Below are 22,082 nucleotides of genomic sequence, written 5' to 3'. Positions count from 1 at the left end.
GCGGGGCGCGAGCGGGGCCGCGGGCGCCCCGGGGCGGGAAACGCCTTGTCGGCGCGACCCCCATCTTCGTGGCCGCAGAGGTCGGGGCCGGTGTCCCCGGCTCCTCGTGGGAGGGGGCGCCCGGCGGGCTGGCGACTGGAGGTCGCGCCCGGAAACAGGCAGAACGCTGATCTCCTCCCACCTTCCCGAAGGCGTTTCACGCGTTTTTCTCCCCCAACTCGGGGTCGCTCTGCGCGGACACCGCAAGGGGCCGGCCCGCCCGAGGTCTGCGGAGCAACAGGCGGCCCGGCTCGGCCTGGGAGCCCGGAGCAGCAGGGGGCCACCTTCCCCGTCTTCCGAGCCACTCCCCGTTCGGAGTTACATCGCGGGGGTCTCCCGGCCTTCAGGGGTCACTGAGCCACGGGGTGCCCTCCCCCTGAGGAAGGGGGTGAGCGGGCAGAATGTTCCAAAGCCTGCTGGGTCCCTCCCTGGGAGCTAAAGGAGGAAAACGCAAGGTGCTGACCCACCCTCCCAAAGAGGTGAGTGAGAGGTCAGCTTAGACAAAAATTAAAAACCCAGGAAGGAGTGAAAGGGAAATGCGAACTATTATCGGACTGCCTCCCAGAAAACTGTCACTGTCTGCCCACTGCAGCCTGACGTCCCGTGAGTCCCTAGTTCCTAGTGTCACAGCCCGGCCCCAGCCTCAGTTCTCTCTCCTGCCAGAAGGAAGGAAGCAGGTGTTCTCAGGAAGAAATCCAGACTCGCTCTCGCTCTCTCGCTCTCGCTCTTGCTCTCTCTCTCTCTCTCTGCCAGGCATAACAGGGTGAAAGGCCTGTCACCATACAGGAAGCAATAGTTCTCATTACACAATGAAACATCCCTTTGATTCTGTACCAAGTGATAGTCTAAGCAGTGAGCAAGGGAAACAGGGCTCAGATTCTCCATACTAGCACAGCTACTATGAAACGGGTACAGGGTTTCCTTTTGGGGTGATGAAGATGTCTTTGAGGGGCGCTTGGGTGGCTCAGTTGGTTAAGCAGCCGACTTTGGCTCAGATCATGATCTCCTGGTTTGTGGGCTCGAAGCCCACATCAGGCTCTGTGCTGACAGCTCAGAGCCTGGGGCCTGCTTTGGATTCTGTGTCTCCCTCTCTCTCTCTGCCCTTCCCTCACTCGTGCTCTGTTTCTCTCTGTCTCAATAATAAATTTTAAAAAACAAAATTTTTTTTAAATGTCTTTGAATTGGATAGAAGTGATGCCTGCACAAGACGATGAAGGTACTAAATGCCACTGAATCATACAACTTTCAAATGATTAATGGCTAATTTTATGCTATGTAAATTTTATCAATAAAAAAGCAATCTATTAAAGGTGAAAATTAAAGTTGAGCAAGATTATCAGTAGAGTTAAACCCTGGGAAGAAGTCTCTGTGACTGCGATAAATTAAGAAAGGGTCTATCAATCTAAGACAGAATTTTATGTGGAAAAGAAATAGGAAGAAGACAAATGCACATAAGACAAGCCGTTAGGTGTAACTAGAACAGGCCAAGCAGGGCAGGGGTAGGGAAGGAAAGGTCGTAAGAGCATAAATTCAGTATGATTCAGCAATGACATGCAGTTAGTAAATAAGCTACCATGTTCTGAGGATGTATTTATAGGAGCATGATTTACATGAGCCAGGAAAGCAGTCTTTTTCTGCCACTGCACTTGGCACTGATTAGGCTTTTATCGGAGCACAGTGTCCTGTTTGGTCTCTGCATTGGCTCTAAGAGAGACAGATGGCCTTTCTGCTAGAGTCACAAACACCTTAGCCACTCAGAGGCACACGCATCTGCCCTATAAATGAAAGTATGGAACATTCCAATGCTCTCCGACAACTCTGCCCAGTTTTTTCCCTTGTTATTAGCGTTATACGGCCTCCTCGGGCCATGCTTGGAGGTACGGTCAGGTGCAAAGCCCCTACAGTGGCCTGACTGTCATGAACGCGGGCAGCTGATACGCAAACGTCAGAACCAGGAGCCAGGCCCTCACAGGCCCCGGGCAGGCCCCCGTGTGGACACCGCTAAGCACGGACACTGAGGCTCTGCACAAAAAGCTTCCTTGTGTGGGGAATTCACCAGCACCCCACCCTCCTTGCCCGCCTGCCAGCAGGAAACCGCAGAGCCGTGCTGACGACTCACCCCCTTTCCAGTCAAACCAACTGAGGGAAGGAGAAAAGGCTTAGGAGGCTTATTGCCCCTTGTGTTGCCACCTGAGGCTGAAACCCGGGAGAACGCCCGAGAATCCCACCTTGAACCAGCACGGCGAGGGGGGCAGCCGGCGCCACGCTCACCTGTGACAGCTGGACTCGGACGGGGACCTCCGCTGCCCTTCGTACTGCTGCACCAGCGCCCGCACGCTCCAGTACGGGTTCTCAATCTCCTCGTCCACACTGCTGTTCCTAAAGCCAGAGGACGCAGCAGAGGAGAGGGCCTCAGTCTTGCAGTTCGGGTCAGCTCAACAGGAACCGTTGGTGCCACTCTGAGAGCACCAAGCGGGGAAGGAGGAGCAAGGCCGAGCCCCTGCCGGCAAGACCCGCGATGCCCAGCAGGGAAGACAGACGGATTTCCGTCGGGTTTGCAACACCTCAGAGTCCTGCTCTCTCCCAGCAGACATACACCCCCCATCCATGTCTCCTGCCATGGCTCTTCGGGACAGGCCGGCTTTAGCATACATTCTGGGGAGAGACTCCCCCAGACGACTTGAGCGCTGCTCCCACAGAGCTCCCGGTGAAGAAAGCACGCCATGCCAAAGGCATTTATTTAAAATTCTGGGCATCAGAGCAAAAATTACAAATGTGATTCCTTTACTTTCTCCCAACTGCAAAATAAACATCTCTTTTCAAAGGGCTTTTTCTCAGGGCGCCTGGGTGGCTCAGTCAGTTGAGCCTCCAACTCAGGCCATGATCTTCTGGTTTGTGGGTTCGAGCCCCACATCGGGCTCTGTGCTGACAGCTCGGAGCCTGGAGCCTGCTTCGGATTCTGTGTTCCTCTCTCTCTCTGTCCCTACCCAGCTCAGGCTCTGTCTCTTTCGTGTGCTCACTCGCTCTCAAAAATAAATAAAAACATTTAAAAAAAATTTATTTTAAGGGCTTTTCTCAGTGTGCTTGGGTGGCTCAGTCAGTTGAGCATCTGAGTCTTGATCTCTGCTCAGACATGATCCCAGGGTGATGGAATCAAGTCCCATGTCGGTCTCTTCGCTCAGTGTGGAGCCTGCTTAAAACTCTGTCTCTCTCTGTCTCTCTGTCTCTCTGTCTCTCTGTCTCTCTCTCTCTCTCGGTGTCTGCATGGCTCAGTCAGTTAAGTGCCTGACTCTTGATTTTGGCTCAGGTCATGACTTTGCAGTTTGTGAGTTTGAGCCCTGTGTCGGGCTCTGGGCTGCCAGTGTGGAGGAGCCTGCTTGGGATTCTCTCTCTCCCTCAAAAGTAAATAAACAAACATCAAAACAAATTCTCTCTCTCTCTCTCTCTCAAATAAAAGATACGTAAATAAAAGGGCTCTTCTCCTGTGGAGTGTCGTCTCTGACCTACACTCCTCCTCCTGCGGTATGAGGCTGTTTAGGTGAGCCTTCCGTCTAGTGCACAGTAGCATCTAAAGGAGGAAATTCAGAGAGAGGAACAGGTTCCCACGCCCAGATTTCTACCCTTACCTCTGTCTGTATCGAAAGACATCCCGTCCGGACCGTGACATGTCATGACACACATCAGCCAGAGCGGCAGCCGCTCCCTGGGCCACCGCGGTGGCACAGTGTGGCTGGTGAGCCTGCAGAGGGGCTCTGGAGTCCCGTCCTTGGCTCACTGTCCGGTTGGAGCCAGGTTTGAAATGCGCTGCCAAGGCAAGGACCAGCCTCATGATAGACTTCAGGTTTCCTTCCACAATATCTGGGGACAGAAAACACCCAGGGGTCCTAAGATCGAGGCACAGGGTTCACTCATGTAACATGCACTTGCTAGTGACACAGGTAAGCAAGGCAGTCAAGGTGCTCTTTCTCACAAAGCCATGTTCAACAGGAAGACAGAGCATTTAAAAGCATTTACAGGGGCACCTGGGTGGCTCAGTTGGTTAAGCATCCAACTCGGCTCAGGTCATAATCCCGACGGTTGGTGGGTTCGAGCCCCAAATCAGGCTCTCTGCTGCCAGCACAGAGCCTGCTTCGGAGCCTCTGTCTCCGTCCATCTTTGCCCCTCCCCTGCTGCGTGCGTACTCACATGCACTCTCTCTCTCTCTCAAATAAATAAACAGTTAAAATTTTTTTTAAAAAGAAGCATGTACAGTGAAGTATGGTAATATGGTAGAGGTGCAGGATTCTCTAGGAGCTCTTGTCTAGTCTAGGCTTGGGGAAAGATTCCTACGGGAAACAAGCTTTAAAGTGAGACTTGATCGGATGAAGGAGGAAAAGGAAAAGAGGAGGGAACAGCAGGGGTGAAGGTCTAGAGGTGAGAGAGAGCATGACATACGAGAGCCATACTGTCCCATATGGGAGCCACTCCCCACTTGCGGCTACTGAGCATTTAAAAGATAGAGTCTGTTCGAGCCTCACCTGAAGCACCAAAACAAATAAAAATAAAAAATAAAAGATAGAGTCTGAATCGAGATGTGCTCTAAGTGTGGTACTTAGCACAAAAAAAGTCAGATTGAAACACATCTCATTAGACAGTACAAAAAAGGAGAATGCAAGATATCTCATTAATAGCTTTTATACTGAATACATGTTGTACTGATAATATTTTGGATATTTTGGGTCAAATAAAATGTATTATTAAAGTAAGTATCTCCCATTTCCTTTTTTAAAAAAATGTGGCTCTCGGAAACCTTTAAGTTCTGCATGTGGCTCCCGTTGTATTTCTACGCACAGCACTGTGGCAGATGAAGTGGGAAAGGGAATGCAGGGGAAGAGGGGGAGGGGTGACGCTGCAGGGGGAGAAAGCAGCGGTCAGGTCAGAAAGGGCAGGGCGAGCCACAGAAGGACTCTGGATTCTCCCATCAGGCGAATGAGCAGTGGTAGGAGCAAATGGACTCGCAGAAGAAGACCATCCTGGCTGCAGTGGGGACAGTGGATGGGATGCCATGAGGCTAATTAGGAAGCTGTGCCCTTCCCCTTCCTCAATGGCACTGTTCCCTCAGAATAGTTAACTTACGGCCTTTGATCCCTAAGCCCACCCCGCATGGGGACCAGAGAAGGGATATTACGACACCCTAAATTCTGCCCTAGGAAAAAAAAAAAGAATGCATGGAAAAAACAATGTGATAAGTCTGGTCAAAGTTCGAGTAAAGGAATGGGTAAAATTCTTATTTTTTTTTAGTGTCATGGCATTGTAAATATGCAAGGCTTGGAAAAAGACTGACTGATACCTTCTACCTCAGTGATAAGAGTATGCCCCACCTGAATGACCCCAACACAGAGAACGCCACTAACCCAACACGGAAGGATGGCTCCCGCCGGGCCCCATTCTCATCAGAGCCCTGGGCCGTCAGACCAGAGACTGAAGCTGAAACAGAACCACATCTACAGTCAGTTCTGGAGAAACAGCGGAAGGGCCCGGGAGCCTGTGCTCGCTCAAGACACATGAACAATCACTTCCTTGCAGCCTGGGCTCAAAACAGACTGAGCAGTGTCCTCTTCCGGCTGTGTGGCTACAAGAGAAGGTGTGTGCCTCTGTCCCCGAGCCCCTTTTGTCTTGCCCAAAATATTCTATCATACCCAAAATTTAAAAAAAACTATAAATATTTTTCTTCTGGAAAACTGGATGGAAAAAAATATACAGCTATTATGATTTGAAATAATTCTTGGGCATGAAACTCAAGTAACTCGGAAAAGATAATATGTTTTCAATTCGATAACTTAAATGAGACATTCTAGAATTTATTTTTCTTAATGCTTTTATTATTTATTTTTGAGAGAGAGAGACAGAGAGAGAGAGAGACACATACAGCATGAGCAGGGGAGGGGCAGAGAGAGAGGGAGACACAGAATCTGAAGCAGGCTCCAGGCTCTGAGCTGTTAGCACAGAGCCCGATGTGGGGCTCGAACTCAGGAACCGTGAGATCATGACCTGAGCTGAAGTCAGACACTCAACCAATGAGCCACCCAGGCGCCCCTTAAATGAGACATTCTAAAGTTAATACCCTGGTCTTGTCATTTCTCCTCAATTAATTTTCGTACACACACTCAAGCAAACCTTTATTCAATTAAAATGAACAGAGAATGTTTATGTCCATCCAGGTTTTCAAAAGCACTAGGATTTTGAGAATCGCTGCATCCCAAGAGGGTAACTCTCTTTATGGAAAAATGGTATGAGGCCACGGGCCTAATCCTATTCCTGTCTACTTAGAACCCTTGGCTACACAACAGATGCCTCTTGTGAGGTTCATAATCACGGGATAAGGCTGAGTACCCGTCCCAGGTGTGAGGCGGCACTGACCTTTAGCCGAAGTCTGGTGCATCCGAATCTTTTTGGAGGCCACAAACTGTAGCACTTTTTCCACATTGTTCTTCATCTCCTGTTGGTTACTGGGACTCAGCTGTACCCCATTCAACTTTTCTCCCGCTGTTGGAAGAGAGAAAATATGTGAAGTTATAGGGAGGAGCAGTAGCAAAACTTCATAATAGCCAGATACTGAGAAAAGGAATATTTTATGTAAATGCTAAGATTATATATAAATATGCAAGTGAGTTAAGCCTTGGTACTTGTAATTTGCATCGGGGAACAGGAGGGTAAAGTCCTTTTGGTGGGCCTTTAAATTTTCAAAGCTATATCCAGGGGCCTGTAAAGTTCCTGTGTGACCCCTTATTCACTCAACAACTATCCATTGAGCATCCTGTTCTGGGCACCAGTAAAACAACAATGAACAAGATGGACAGAGCCCTACCATCACAGAGTTTGTATCTCTAGGGATAACAGATGATCGAGTTAACCAGTTCATGTTTAATAGAATTTCAAGTAGTGATAAGTGCTACGAGGAAAAACAAAGAAGTATGAGATCATGGCCTCCCTGATCCTATGTTTGGGCAGAGACTTGAATGGTAAGAGATGTTAAGATTCAAGGAGGAAGCATTCCAGGCTGAGGAATCACAGGTCCAAACCCCAGGGTGGGAATGAGCTCAGCTTCTCTGAAGAACAGCTGTAAGCCTGCTTGGAATTCTCCCTCTCCCTCGCTTTCTGCCCCTCCCCGTGCATGCATGCACACGTGCTCTCTCAAAAAAATAAATAAACTTAAAAAAAATGTTGGTTCTATATGGACTTAGCTTATGTGGAGCAGAAACGGGGAGATCAGTTAGAAAGAAAATGAAAACTTGTCAAGGCAAGGGATAATGGTTCGGCCTTGAGTAGGAGAGGCTGACAGGTGAAAGTCAGATATCAAGTAAACTTTTAATATGAAGCAGACAGCACATGTGAAGGGCTGGATATGAAAATATGAAGAAAAGGAAGAATCAAGGACAACTTCCAGTGTTCCTCTTTAACAGCTAGGTGATTGGCACCGTCGTGTGTTGCTTCAGTGAAGAAATCTGGAGGATGGAGGGGTTGGTGAAGAGAAGGATGTGAAAGGTTCTGCTAAGGGCCTGTGGATTGAGAGCCACGTTGTAGACAGCCCGGCTGGGAGGTTGAGTAGAAGGAAAAGTTGAGAGCTAAAGAGGCAGATGTGGGAAGAGATCACTTAGGGACACAGAAAACAAAAGGGCTAAGGACTGAACATGGAGCATCTCAACATTTAGAGGTCAGGAAGGAGGGAAAAAGCCAACAGAGCAAGCTAGGGGAGCCAGTTAGGAAGGAGGGTCCTGGACGAGAGGCAAAGAGACTGTTTGAGGGGCACCTGGGTGGCCCAGTCAGTTGAGCAGCCGACTTCAGCTCAGGTCATGATCTCACGGTTTGTGGGTTCGAGCCCCACATCAGGCTCTGTGCTGACAGCTCAGAGCCTGGAATCTGTCTTCCGATTCTGTGTTTCCATCTCTCTCTGACCCCCCCCTCCTCATACTGTTTCTCTCTCTCAAAAATAAATAAAACATTAAAAAAAATTTTTTTTTAAAAGAGAGTGTTTGAAGGAGGTAGAGTGACCGACTGTGTCAGGTTCTGCTAAGTTGAATAAAGTGGGGACTGAGGCTGAGCCCCTGGACTGGATAAGGCAAAGGTTGTGACCTTGATGAGAGCAGTTTGAGAGGAGAGATATGATCAAAAGCCCAATGAGCGTGTGTTAGAGAAAGAATGAGGAACAAGGCAGTGAATTCAGTGAGTTTTGCCATAGAGCAAAGTCACAATAAAATGCAGCTTTTAAGAATCTGGGTTTTAGGAAACCAATGAATACATATTCATTTTGCCTGTATATGCATAGAATATCTCTGAAAAGAAATGTAAGAAACTGCTAACACTACTTGCTTCCAGAAAGAACACATATCTGGTGCGGGTGGAAAAAAAGGCTTTTATATCTTTTTGTGGCTTCTGCATTTTCTCTCTGATTATGTTTTCAAGTATAATCTATTCCAGCAAGTGAAAAATAATGTTTAAAATGAGCTTTGGAATTAAAGCAGGTCTAGCTTTTGCCACGTACAGTTACGTGGCTTCATACAACTGCCTGGCCCTTCTGAACCTCCTGAGAGATGGCGTAAAATGGTAAAACGGGTAGCATAAACCACCCAAAGGAGCACGCTTAGCACAATGCCGGACCCGTTCTAAGTGCTCAGGGAATTCATTTATTTATTTTTATAAATCTTCTCTTGTAAGCTTGTTTCCTGAAAACATAGATAGTATCTGCTTCTCAAGGCTTGATGATTAAAGGAAATGAAATGATGGGGCACCTGGGTGGCTCAGTCAGTTAAGCGTCCAACTTCGGCTCAGGTCACGATCTCGCAGTCTATGAGTTCGAGCCCCACATCGGGCTCTGTGCTGACAGCTCAGAGCCTGGAGCCTGTTTCAGATTCTGGTCTCCCTCTCTCTGCCCCTCCCCAGCTCATGCTCTGTCTCTCTCTCTCTCTCTCTGTCTCTCTCTCTCTCTCAAAAACAAATAAACATTAAAAAATAAATAAAGGAAATGAAATGAGGTTAAAAAGTGTCCAATAGAGGGCAGCTATTTGTATTACGTCATTACTATCATTGTTAAACGAACGCCCGCCCGGAGGGATGCGTGAGCTGGCCCAGCGGGGTTCGCAGCAGAGGCTGCCTGGCTCCTCCTACACCACTTGTAAGGATGGAGCACATGAATCTCCCAAGGACTCCAAGGAAGGTCAGCGGATGAATATAACAATGATGTCTGAGTGCCTCTTATGTGCCAGGCACTTGGTAGGAGTTATGGACACAGAAAAAAAAAGTTATACCAAACCTGCTCTTAAATAAGAGTTCTGTCTATACGGGAGAGAGAGGTAAACAATTCCCACTAAATGCGTGGGAAAACATAATAACAGAGCTGTGGACAAATGCCGTGGAAATAAGGGTATGGTACCATCCAATAGCCTTGCCATGAAGCATTATGGTAGTATCACAGCAGGAGTCATTTGCTGGCAACCCTCCTTCTTTCGGCCTGACTCCTATTTCCTTTCCCAGCCTCGGTTTAGACATCAGTGCTTCTGGAAAGCCATTGCTGAGCCCCTAGACCTGGGCTGGGCGCTCCATCCACCCAGGTGCTCCTATCTTGTGCTTACTCCATCCGAGTCGTAAGTACGTTAATGGAATCCAGTTCACTTTCCAGTCTTTCCAACTAGCCTGGGAGACTCCCGAGAGCATAGACTGTGCTTATAATCATGTTCTCGAAGCGTAACAGAGTCCCTGGCACACAGTGTTTACTGACTAATCAATGAATGAATGACTGACTGATGGGCAAGTATGTTAAACCTTCTCTACTTCCATTTCCATGTCATAAAGAAGAAGCAACCTGCTCGGAAGGGCACGTGGAGGGTAAAGAAGGCATGTTCTGGTTTGTGCTGGCACCAGGCCAGGGCTCACTGACCAACAATCTCGATGAGATACGCCAGGATCACCCCATCCCGAAGATCCTGCCGCAGGTCCTGCACGGGCTTCACTGCTGGCCTCTTCTTGAGCTGTGCGTTCACCCAGGCCACGTACGCCTGGAGCTGTTGCTGGAAAATCAAAGGCGGAAATAAGGAAAAGGAATATTATTCTTCTCCTTTGCCCTGCACCCTCTGAGGCAGCATTTGAGATTGGACTACGGTGGGAAATCCATTTCCAGAGGGAGGAGGAGGTTTCAAGGAAATAAAGAAGAAAGATGGCTAGACGTGCAGCATGCTCTAAAATCTCCAGTTTCATGCTCTATGCTAGTCTTCAGGGAAAGCTCACCGCTGACTTGGGGACAGTGTGGTGAGTAATGAAACAGCAGATGAGTGTTTCAGTGACTAGGACTCTTGCTCTCCTTGAGTTTGCTCAGCTGACCATGGATGGGGGCCAGTGGAGAAGCACTGCCAGATTTGGGGTGTAATCACTGCTGCCAGTAACCCATTGTACTTCTCAAGAACAATCACTCATTCTCATTTGTACAATGGACAGTGGTACTCCTAAGGCTGGTCTTGGAGAACCAGAAATAAACAGCAAGCCAGCTCAGAACTCCCTGTCCCATCACTACATTCTTCACCATGAGACTTAATGGAAATCATCTCACGGTCAACCCGAGATTGACTCTCCTGAGCCCGTAATCCTGGGATTGCTACGGAGTTAGTGTTAATCCGTGCTTTATGTTGTCAAAGACGGTCTAGTTGCCTAAAATCCGCACAAAGAAGGAAAAAGAAAGGCTTTGGTGAGCAGTACCCTTGGGTGGGGGTAGGGGGTGGGACTTTCATTTATTGTGAACAAAGCTAAACACAGTGTCATCACAAGCCTGTCAGGCCCAGACAGGGACACAGAACTCTTCCCGGCCCTCGGATACCCTTACGTATTCCATTTTGTCCCCTACACAAAGCTTGCATCCAGGTGTTTATTCTAATTTTGCATTTGTTCTGAAGATGGGCGCTAAATATCAAAGGAGAACATGAACAATATCCCAGAACTAGCAGCAGCTCTGCTTTCTGTGGAAGCCCAAGGACCCTGACCCTCAACATGAGGTTCGAGGGCTAACAGTATTAAATTACAATCTGGTTAAAAAAAATAATAATAAATAAATAAATTACAATCTGGTTAAAGCACAGTTGATTTCTAAGCCACAAGTACTCCTTCAATACAATGTTGGAAATTACCCACAGATTGCTTCCTGAGCTTAAATTAAATCGTCGTTATTTCCTCTGTGTCGATTTGTGGGAATAGATGAAGTCCTTTATAAAGACAGGACTAAGGCAATACTCTATCCGCTGCCGACAAACCAGATCAGCAGGCAGTAAAGGGAGGAGTCGAGTGTCTGCATGAACTAAACACGAGTTCTGGAATTTGATACAGGTTCTATCGTATTAATGAAGCTGCTTGGGACAGGGCCTGCCACACAACCGATGCTTACTTAACAGTCATTATTGTTTTTATCATGATCACCATCTAATTAATTGTCGCAAAAGCACTGAAGGGACAGTATCCTTTCCATTCTGTAGATGGAGTTCGGAGAAGTGATGTAACTTCCCCAAGTCCCCAGCCAGGACATGGCCGACTTGGAACTGGAATGCCTGTGATCCGAGCACTGACCAAGGGCTTCCTGCTACCCAACCCACTTGGTAGAACAGGGGCAGCCGCACCTTCTGCCTAACGTGGGCCAGACCCCGACCCAAGGCCCTGCACCTGCTGCGCAGCCCAAGCACCGCGGGAGGCACAGGGCGCCTCTGCAGTAAACCACTCTGCCCTGGAGAAAAGGAGTTAAGACCAAAAAAGGCATTACGGGTAACCACTGGGATCTGACTTCCTGGCCTAGGTACAAAACTCCTAGCGGCGCCTGGGTGGCTCAGTCCATAAACGTCCAACTCAGTTTTGGCTTAGGTCATGATCTCACGGTTTTGTGAGTTTGAGCCCCACGTGGGGCTCTGCACTGACAGTGTGGAGCCTGCTTGGGATTCTCTCTCTCTCTCTCTCTCTCTCTCTCTCTCTCTCTCACTGCCGCTCCCCTACTCATGCGGTCTCTGTCTCCTTCAAAATAAATAAATAAATAAATAAATAAATAAATAAATAAATAAATCTTTAAAAATATACCTTAAAAAACTCCAACCAGTCTCCCCGTACCTACTATCACCCTTAGCCCACCCTCCACACATTCCTGGCTCAGATCCTTCACTGGCCGCTCCGGTCAAGATAAAATCCAGCCTCCTTAGCTATATTTAGTCTGTCATGTGCTGGCCGCTGCCTGTTGCACTTACTCACTACCCTTCCATTTGCCCGCTGCATCTCAGTTGGTCCAAACCATGTGCAGAGGCCCAAACGCACCACGCTCTCCAGCTACTCTCCCTCCCTGAGCCTGCTGTCTCCTCTTAAGGCTGAGCTCAAGCGTCACCTTTTCCAGGAAGTCTTCCCTGACCATCCCACAAGCTCTGATCTCCCTGAGGACGCCCAATGTCACTCAGAGTGCTGAGATCACCAGCCCAGCCTGAGCCCATACTTTTGTGGTTGTTGGGGGTGGTTCCTGAAAGAGGTAAGAAGGCAAAGGGAGCAGTGAGCTTAAAGGAGCTCAGGTCCCAAGTATGCTCTATGCAGGGAGTCACAACAACTCAGAATTCCTGGACTTTAGAGTAAAAGGTGCACAATAAACATTTGTTTGAGTCAGTGAGTCATTTGTCACATTTCACAGGCAGAGACTTAAAATGATTGCAAAAGCTAATAATGCAGGGGCAGACAAGGACAAATGGCTTACGCTAGGCCAAGATCATTTCACCTTGAGTAACCACAGCCTTCTTTTGGCTATTGAATAGAATTTTGTGTCTGATGCAAAACTGACCAGAAGTTCTAACAGTACTTTTCATGCACATTGACCTCACCTCTGGTCTCCAACAAGAGGATTCTACAGCATAAATGATAAGAATAGTCATCACTGTTCTGAACACATCCTATGTGTCAAGGATTATGCTAGGTCATTCATTCATTCATTCATTCATTCATCCATTTTTAAGTAAACTCTAGGCTCAATATGGGACTCAAACCTGTGAGCCCAAGATGAAGAGTCACACGCTCCACCAACTGGGCCAGCAAGGTACCCCTCCACTAGGTCCTTTAAACACATATCCCCAGATGCTAATCTACCAGGGAGATTTTACTGTATCTAATTTGCTAATTGGAAACTGAGACTCAAAAAAGGTAAACTCACTTGTTCCAGGTTACCGGGCAGTAAAGCATGAATAGGAAATTCTAACTCCTAAGCCAATGCTCTTTCCACTCGGCCACACTATCACCTAAATAAATGCATCCCTGAAGCTTCAGTGAACCTCCCTCAAGCTCTCAGAATGGAAGGCACCTTAGTCTGTACCACTTTCTCCCCCACATCCAATGCTTGGGTCTCTTGCGTAACCATCTACACTAGGTAGCTATCTACTAGTCCAAGTGTGGCCCCCGAGCCAGCAGCATCAGCACTGCCCTGGAGCCTGGCAGAAATGCAGCCTCGCAGACCCCACCCCACCCCTACTCCATCAGAACCCACACTTTAAACAGATCTCCCAGGGACTCATAGGCACAGAAAAATTTGAGAAGCACTGATCCAGCCTACTATTCCCATTCCTGGCTGTGCTTCAAGATCAAAAAGGAAGCTTTTAATAAACACAGACACGTAGACATTGCCCCATCGAATTCTCTCCAGGGGATAGAACTCAGAACACTTTATTTTCCCAGGTTCCCCCATATGATTCTTGTAAAGCCAACCTGAGTCTTCTCCCAGCTGAACATTCCAATTCCCTTAACCACAGGGTCCTGTAAACCCTACCTATCCGAGTCACTGGAGCAGCTTTTTAAAAGTACTAATGTCTGCCCAGCAATTGCACGACTAGGTATCTACCCAAAGGATACAAAATTACTGATGCAAAGGGGCATATGCACCCCAATGTTTACAGCAGCATTATCTACAATAGCCAAATTATGGAAAGAGCCCAAATGCCCACTGGCTGATGAATGGATAAAGAAGATGTATATGTGTACAATGGAATATTACATAGCCATCAAAAGGAATGAAATCTTGCCATTTGCCATGACTTGGATGGAGCTAGAGGGTATTATACTAAGCAAAATAAGTCAGAGAAAAATATCATAGGACTTCAGCCATATGTGGAATTTAAGAAACAAAACAGATGAGCATGGCGGTGGGAAAGACAGGGAAGCAAACCACAAGAGGCGCTTTTATTATTTAATTTGAGAGGGAAGGAGAACACGAGAGACGAGAGAGGGGCAAAGGGAAAGAGGATCGTAAGCAGGTTCCACACTCGGCGCAGAGCCCTACTCGGGCGTCAGTCCCACAACCCTGGGATCATGACCTAAGCCAAAATCAAAAGTCAGATGCTCAACTGACTGAGCGGCCCAGGCACCCCGAGACTCTTTAATATACGGAACAAACAGGGTTGCTGGAGGGGAGACGGGCAGAGGATGGGCTAGGTGGCTGATGGGTATTAAGGAGGGTACCTGTGTTGAGCCCTGGGTCTTATATGTGTGATGAATCACTAAATCCTACTCCTGAAATCAACATTACACTATATCTTAACTAACTAGAACTTTCCTAAAAATGTAAAAAAATACGAATGTCGGGGGCCCACCACAGGACAGTCAGGATTTCTGGGGGTGGAGCCCAGGTATGCTGATATTCCTTAAATCCGTTTACTTACATCAGAGTTGCGAGCCACGGCCAACATTCCTTACACAAAATGGCTTCAGGTATTACTGATCTCCTGTCTAAATCTCTCTGAAACCAAGACATCTAGAACCTAACACAATACTCTGGGTTTAGAGGAGACATGAAGATTCTTCATTCGAGATATTTCTTTTTCTTTTCTTTCCTTCTTCCGTCCTCTCTTTCCGTCCTTCCTTGGCCATCAGAACACACTGTTGACCTACACTAGGGGGTTATTCAAAACTCCTATTACTTTTTTTATTTCATTAAATGCTCATTCTCAAAGAATTTCAGATTTACCTAGAAGTGGTAAACATGGTACAAAGAGCTCCCTGATACCCATTTACCCAGCCCCTTCCGCAAATGTTTGCCTCCTCCAGAACAGGGTCCGAACAGGACAGTCACACTGACACACTACCGCTACATAATCTCCCGACCTTATCCAGATTCCCCCACTGACCCATGTCCTTCTTTGGTCCAAGATCTCACATTATATTGAGTTGTCCTGTCCCTTTGGTCTCCTTCAACGGGGGACAGTTGTTAAGTCTTTCTCTGTCTTTCATGATCTTGACAATTTTGAAGAATACTGCTGAGTTATTTTGTACACTGACCTTCAATTGGGGTTTGTCTAAAATTTCTTACCGATCAAGTTCAGGTTATGGACTTGGGGCATACAGTACCCTTCTCTGTTCATCAATATCAAAAGGCACGTGATGCCCATACATCTCATTATTGGTGAAATTAATTGTGAGCACACAGTTAAGGCAGTGTCCTCGAGGTTTCTCTACTGTAAAGTCGCCATTCTCCTCTTGTAATTGATAAGTGCTTTGTGGGAAGATTCTTTGAGACCATGAAAATATCCTTTTTCCTATCACCGCTTTACCCGTCCATTTAAAATTTAACATCCATTTTTCCTTTCCTAAAAATCATTGAGTTTTCTTTTCCTGATTGATTACTACGACATCTCCCAAATGATGATTTTTCTAATTCCATCATTCCTTCTCCGCTTACTAGTTGCAATTCCTAATATGAAGGAAAGCTCTCCCTCCCCTCCCCATTTACTTATTTATATCAGTATAGGATCATGAGTATTTATTTCACTTTTATCTTATATTAATCCATTACTATCATTATTTTTGCTGCTCAAATTGGGACATATGTTGGCTCCTATATCCTTTTCATATGCTCCAGTCACTTTTAAAAAAATTGTGGCCAAAAAAAACATAACAAAATTTATCGTCTTAACTATTTTTAAGTGTACAGTTGAGTAAAGTATATTCACACTGCTATGCAATGAATCTACAGATCTTTTTCCTATTGCAAAGTGAAACCCTATACTCATTAAAACAAATCCCATTTCCCTTCCTCCCAGTGCCTGGCAATCAGTGTTCTACTTTTTGTTTCTATAAATTTGACTATTTTAGGTAACAGATAAATAGAATCAATCAGTACTTGTCTTTTTGTGATTGGCTTATTTCACTCAGCATAATGTCCCCAAGGTTCATACATGTTGTCCCTTGTGTCAGATTTTCCTTCCTTTTTAAGGCTGAATAATATTCAGCTGTATGTTTATACCCCACTTGGCCTGTTCATTCATCTGTGGGTTGCTTCTATCTCGTGGCTTTTGTGGATAATGCCGCTATGAAAATGAGCGTGCAGACACCTCTTCAAGATCCCACTTTCACTTCTTTGGGATATAGACCCAGAAGTGGGACGACTGGCTCACATGGCCTGATCATGTTCTTTGAACAACTCCTTGCTTCCTGGCATCATGAAATACTCCACACTCCTCGTCTTCTAGTTTCCCTTCCCAGCTCTGGAATCAGCTATTTCTCAAAAGAACGCTGGTTCTTTGGTTTTTAGAAACCAAAATTTGGGCATGAGTGGTGCTCATGGTTACCAGGGTTACATTCTTGGCCCTCTCAGTAGTAGAGCTGGAAATACATGTATGTCTACACACATACGCACATATCTGTGTGTACTTAACCTTGACAGACACGCTATGAATTACAGCATAAATTACACCGATTCTTCCTCCCACCCAGTCCCCAGAGTTCACTCTTTCCTGCTCCTTTTCCTTACTGTAACTCCTCTCTCCCAGAGAGAAACCAGAACTCTCCATCTCCACCATATATTTACTAATATTTGCTCAATCCTAGAAAACACATAACTTAGCATCAGACTTGCTAACTCATACCCTGTGAAAAATTAATTTACCAACCATAATATAATATTTGTGCATAGCTCTTTCTGTCTTTAGTCTTATAGCTTAAAGTCAAAATGTGGATTCAAAAAGTGACTTAAGTTAGTTCTTTTCTTCTCCAGTCCCTTCAGGGTGGTTATGTTATTCATTTGTAATACAGTTGGGTTCGTCTCATACTATCAGTATTCCATTTTGGGTTCTCTCCACATTTTGGATGATTAGGTGAAAAATCAGCATGATCCTAAGAGTCAGAGCTATCCTAAAACGTCTAGTCAGGAAAATGTCACTCCTCCATCATTCTTTCCAGTCCATTCCCTTCTCTCAGTTCTTTCCACCTGTTCCTCCCCACCCCAGGTAAACAACCACGAGTTCCAGTTTATCCAGAAAAATGGCGCGTGTATACTTGCTTATGTGCCTTTCTTTCCTATGTGAAAGCTAGCACAGCACTGATATTCTTTTTGTATTTGGACTTTTCACTTTGCTTCACTTAATATAGTCTAGAAGCTACTCTATACTGGTTTAGAGACTTTCTTTATTCGTGTTTACAGTGGCCACAGCACTCCATTATGTGGATATACCATAATTTATACAATCATTCTCCTGTATATATGGGCACTTAGGTTTTTCCCAAGATTTTCCAATTATTAACAATGCTGCAGTGAGTGAACATTGTATAGGCGTGTATATTTTTTTCTTTTCTTTTTTACATTTTATTTATTTTTGAGAGACAGAGAGAGACAGAGCGTGAACAGGGGAGGGGCAGAGAGAAAGAAACACAGAATCCAAAGCAGGCTCCAGGCTCTGAGCTAGTGGTCAACATAGAGCCCAATGCGGGGCTTGAACCTACTAACCATGAGACCATGACCTGAGCCGAAGTCGGCGCTTGAGGCTCGACTGACTGAGCCATGCCCCTAGGCGTGTGTATTTTCACGTGGATGCAGGTCTACCTTCAGGGTAGATTCCAAGAAGGGATTGCTGGATCAGGAGGCACATAGGTATGTAATTTTATCAGATATTGCCAAATTCCCCCCCCCGCCAAAAGGATCGTATCTGTTTGCATTCCCATGCGGAATGCCGAGTGCACAATCTCCCACAGCCTTGCCAACAGAATATGTTGTCATACTTTTAATTCTTGCCAGTGTGATAAGTGAGAAGTTGTATCTCAGTGTTTTAATTTTCACTTCTTTCATTATGAGTTTGAATCTCTTTTTGTAAGTTTAATAATCCATTTTATATAGCTTAACGTTTATAATTTTTTTCATATCTGAATGCATTGTATTGTCTGTTCAGACCTTTTTCTCATTTTTTCTATTAAAGGTTTTGGTCTTTTGTCCTTCCATTTCTAAGAACTCTTTGTATCTTGGGAATGTTACTCCTTTGTCTCTGATAGATGTTGCAGAGACTTCTCAGTTTGTCAGTTGTCTTTTGACTTACTCAGGGTGTCTTTTTGTCCATGAAAGAGTTATTTTTATATAACCAAGTTTTTTGATCATTTATTATATTGCTTCTGAATTCTGAGTTAGAAAGTCTTTCCCTGTACTGAGATGAAAGAAGAATACACCTGTTTTTTTCTAGTACTTGTCTGGCTTTATTTTTTACATTCAGATCCCTAATCCATTTGGAGTCTATTTTTGCATATGATGTAAGAAATAAATCCAATTGATCCTTTACAAAAAGCACCATTTATTAAAAAGCCCCGCTTTGGGGCACCTGGGTGGCTCAGTCGGTTAAGCCTCCGACTTCGGCTCAGGTCAGATCTCACATTCGTGGGTTCGAGCCCCGCGTCGGGCTCTGTGCTGACAGCTAGCTCAGAGCCTGGAGCCTGCTTCTGATTCTGTATCTCCCTCTCTCTCTGACCCTCCCCCTTTCATACTCTGTCTCTCTCTGTATCAAAAATAAATTAAAAAATTTTTTTTTAATTAAAAAAAAATTAAAAAAAAATAAAAAGCCCCACTTTACCTCAATGGTCTGAGATGCTACCTTTATCATGTACCAAATTTCCAGAAGTCCTTGGGTATATTTATGGGCTTTGCATCCTCTACAACTTGTATATTTGTTTATTTGTGCATAGTGTTTTGATTATAGAGGCTTTACAGTACATTTTAATGCCCAGTAAAGCTAGCCCCTCCCCCAGGAAAATTTCCTTTTTTAAGGGTTTTCTTGAATATCTTGCATATTTATTTCTCTGCATGAATTTTGTCATCTTTACCTAACTTCCAAAAGCCTGTTGGAATTTTTATTGGGATTATGTTACATTTCTAAACTAATGTGGGGAGACCTGTCATATTTAGAATGTGAAATCACAGTACTCGAGAGTGGGAGGGGTGGTTCCTTTTGTTCAAATGTGTCTTCCAGGAGCATTCAAAAAAATTTTTTAGTGTTTATTTATTTTTGAGAGACAGATAGAGACAGAGCCAGAGCGTGAACAGGGGAGGGGCAAACAGAGAGGGAGGGAGACATAGAATCCGAAGCAGGCTCCATGTTCTGAGCTGTCAGCGCAGAGCCCGGCGTGAACCCACGAAAGCATGAGATCATGGCCTGAGCCCGTGTCACACGTTTAGCTGACTGAGCCGTCAGGAGCCTCTTCCAAGAACTTTTAAAGTTTTCCTGCTACAGGTTTTACACATTTCTTGTTAGGCTCATTTCTAAGTAGGTAATCTTCCTTGTTGCAATTGCAAATGAGCTTTCCTGTACCATTATGGTCTCTAATTGGCTACCTTTTGGGTATATAAACCTATTGATTTCAGTATGTTAATTTTATATACTGTTATCTTGTCATTTATTATTTAAGGTTTATCACTAATTCTCAATAATATTTCCAGAATTATTATATCTGCTGAAATACGTAGTTTTAGTTCATTAGTAAGCCTCTGGTCTAATTCCGCCGGCTAATACCTTTGATATGAAGTCTGAACGTGGGGCGCCTGGGTGGCTCAGAGGTGAAGCGTCTGACTTCGGCTCAGGTCATGATCTCGTGGTTCACAAGGTGGAGGCCCACCCAGAGCCCCTTCGGGTCCTCTGTCCCCTTCTCCCTCACCCCTCCCTGCTCGCTCGCTCTCACTCTAAAAAATAAGTAAGTGGAATAGAGTAGATAGTGGGCATCCCTCTACCCATGTTTCTAGCCCTAAAGAAAATATTTGCAGTTTCCCAATTTTAGGAAGATACAGGTTTTAGGACTAAGGTATATGTGCTTTATCATATTAAATATGTCCAGCAAGTCTTATTTTCATGACCATTTTATGAGGAATGGATGTTGAATTTCGATAAAAGTTTTGTCAGCCTTCAATGAAAAAATCCTATGATTATTTTTTCTGACACCTATTAATATGGTATATGATATTAATGAATTTCCTAATAAAGAACCTACCTTGAATTCTTGGAATTAAACCCAGATGATGATAGTGAATTATATATTTAAAAAAAATTTTTAATGTTTATTTTTGAGAGAGAGAGACACAGAAAGACAGAGCACAAGTGGGTGAGGGGCAGAGAGAGAGGGAGACACAGACTCTGAAGCAGGCTCCAGGCTCCAACATGTCAGTACAGAGCCCGACATGGGGCTCGAACCCATGAACCATGAGATCATGACCTGAGCCAAAGTTGAACGCTTAACCGACTGATCCACCCAAGTGCACCATGAGGTATAGTTTTAATATGGTATTGGAGTCTATCTAACAGTGCTGTGTGTGTGTGTGTGTGTGTGTGTGTGTGTTATGATATACAGAGCACTGGGACTCTCTGATGACATGTGGCAGTCTGGTAGAATTCCTCTATGAAATAACCTGCAGCTGGTACTTTTTTTGAGGAATAGTTCCTCAATAAGACTGTATTTCTCCCATAGAAGTTAGTCTGTTTACATTTTCTGTCTCTTTCAATTCGGGTCATCAGCATTTCCCGAGGAAATTGTCCATTTCTTCAAAGTTTTAAAATGTTTGCACAGAGCTGCAGAGACTCTTATGATTTTTTGTTTCAGTGGTTACTTCTCCATTGTCATTTCTTACTGTGTATACTTGTGCTTTCTCCCCTTTTCTCCCTCACTGTGTTAGCTAGTAGCTTGTCTAGTTTGATGATTTTTTCAAGAAGGCTGAAAAACAAAATGGCCTCAAGAATTGTTGCTACTGAGTTCCTCTAAAATCATGACACCGAGAACCAAACACAATGCTCTGGGTGTCAAACCAGACACCCAGCTTCCTCGTTCTGTCCTCACATTCCTCCTCCTCCTCCCCCTTCATCCCTCCTCTTCCCCTTCCTCCTCCTCCTCTTGTCTTTTTTTGTTACCACCTCACATTGTTGACTCACACCGTACTGTCAACCAAAACCCCTACGTAATTTTTAACACATGCTACTGTTAAACCAATCTCTTCCACCTTTGTTCTTGTAAAACTGGTCTTCCTGATCCATATTTACCTATAATAAATTTCACTCGTGAAATTCCATCTCATAAGATCCTTCTAGATGGTATCCTTTCATGCATGCATTTATTCAAAGCAACCAACATTGCTAGGACTTGTGCCAACCCCAGCTTACAGGCACATAAATAACTAGGATACAAAGTAATTACAGCAGTGATGGAGAAATATTAACAAATGTTATCTGTGCACAGAGGGAGCAACAGGACGGAGGGATGGGGGCTCAGGGAAGGGTCTAGAGGAAAGGAGACATTTGTCTGGTTCCCTAAGGATGCTTGCCAGTTGGAGAAGGGGAGAAGGGCATCCTACGGAGGGGTGGTTAAAAAAACAACAACAAAGTGCAGTGAAGGCATATGGCATCCCGGAGGAAGAGCCAGTTGACAGATGAGCGTGTGGGCAGAGCCACCAGCGGCAGGCGACGATGCTGGAGAAATAGGTCAGCACAAGACCTCTCTGCATTCAGCCTTTTGGTTCAAAGACCTTCAACAGGAACATGTGGAGTTTTGAAACAGGAGAGTGAAACAGTGAGACCTGCATCTTAGCTAGGTCACTCTGGACACAGAGTAGAACACGGGACAGACTGAGAAGCATCCAGACTTGGAGAAACCAGCGAGGAGACCAGGCAATAATTCAAGTGCGAGAGGACGAGAGCCTGAACTGAAGCACTATAATCAGAAAAGGACAAATTCCAGGAACAAGCCAGGACAAAAGCAGTCCGAAGAGAAGGGAAGGTTCAAAAAGT

General features: G+C 45.4%; 1 protein-coding gene across 5 annotated transcripts in view; it reads right to left on the bottom strand.

Moving 5' to 3' along the window:
• Positions 1–22,082, bottom strand: part of DIXDC1 (DIX domain containing 1) — a 64,715-nt gene that overhangs the window by 30,999 nt on the left and 11,634 nt on the right. For all 5 annotated transcript variants that reach the window (XM_029956092.1, XM_029956094.1, XM_029956096.1 and 2 more), the window contains exons 2-5: positions 9,953–10,082; positions 6,439–6,564; positions 3,666–3,897; positions 2,311–2,418 (exon numbers count right to left, since the gene is read on the bottom strand). In XM_029956092.1, coding sequence (XP_029811952.1) covers positions 2,311–2,418; positions 3,666–3,897; positions 6,439–6,564; positions 9,953–10,082 — 596 coding nt within the window. The remainder of the gene's footprint in view (positions 1–2,310; positions 2,419–3,665; positions 3,898–6,438; positions 6,565–9,952; positions 10,083–22,082) is intronic.

The sequence above is a fragment of the Suricata suricatta genome, chromosome 11 (genome assembly GCF_006229205.1).
Source record: "Suricata suricatta isolate VVHF042 chromosome 11, meerkat_22Aug2017_6uvM2_HiC, whole genome shotgun sequence".
Classification (NCBI taxonomy): Eukaryota; Metazoa; Chordata; class Mammalia; order Carnivora; family Herpestidae; genus Suricata; species Suricata suricatta.
This window is presented reverse-complemented; position numbering and strand designations above follow the sequence as displayed.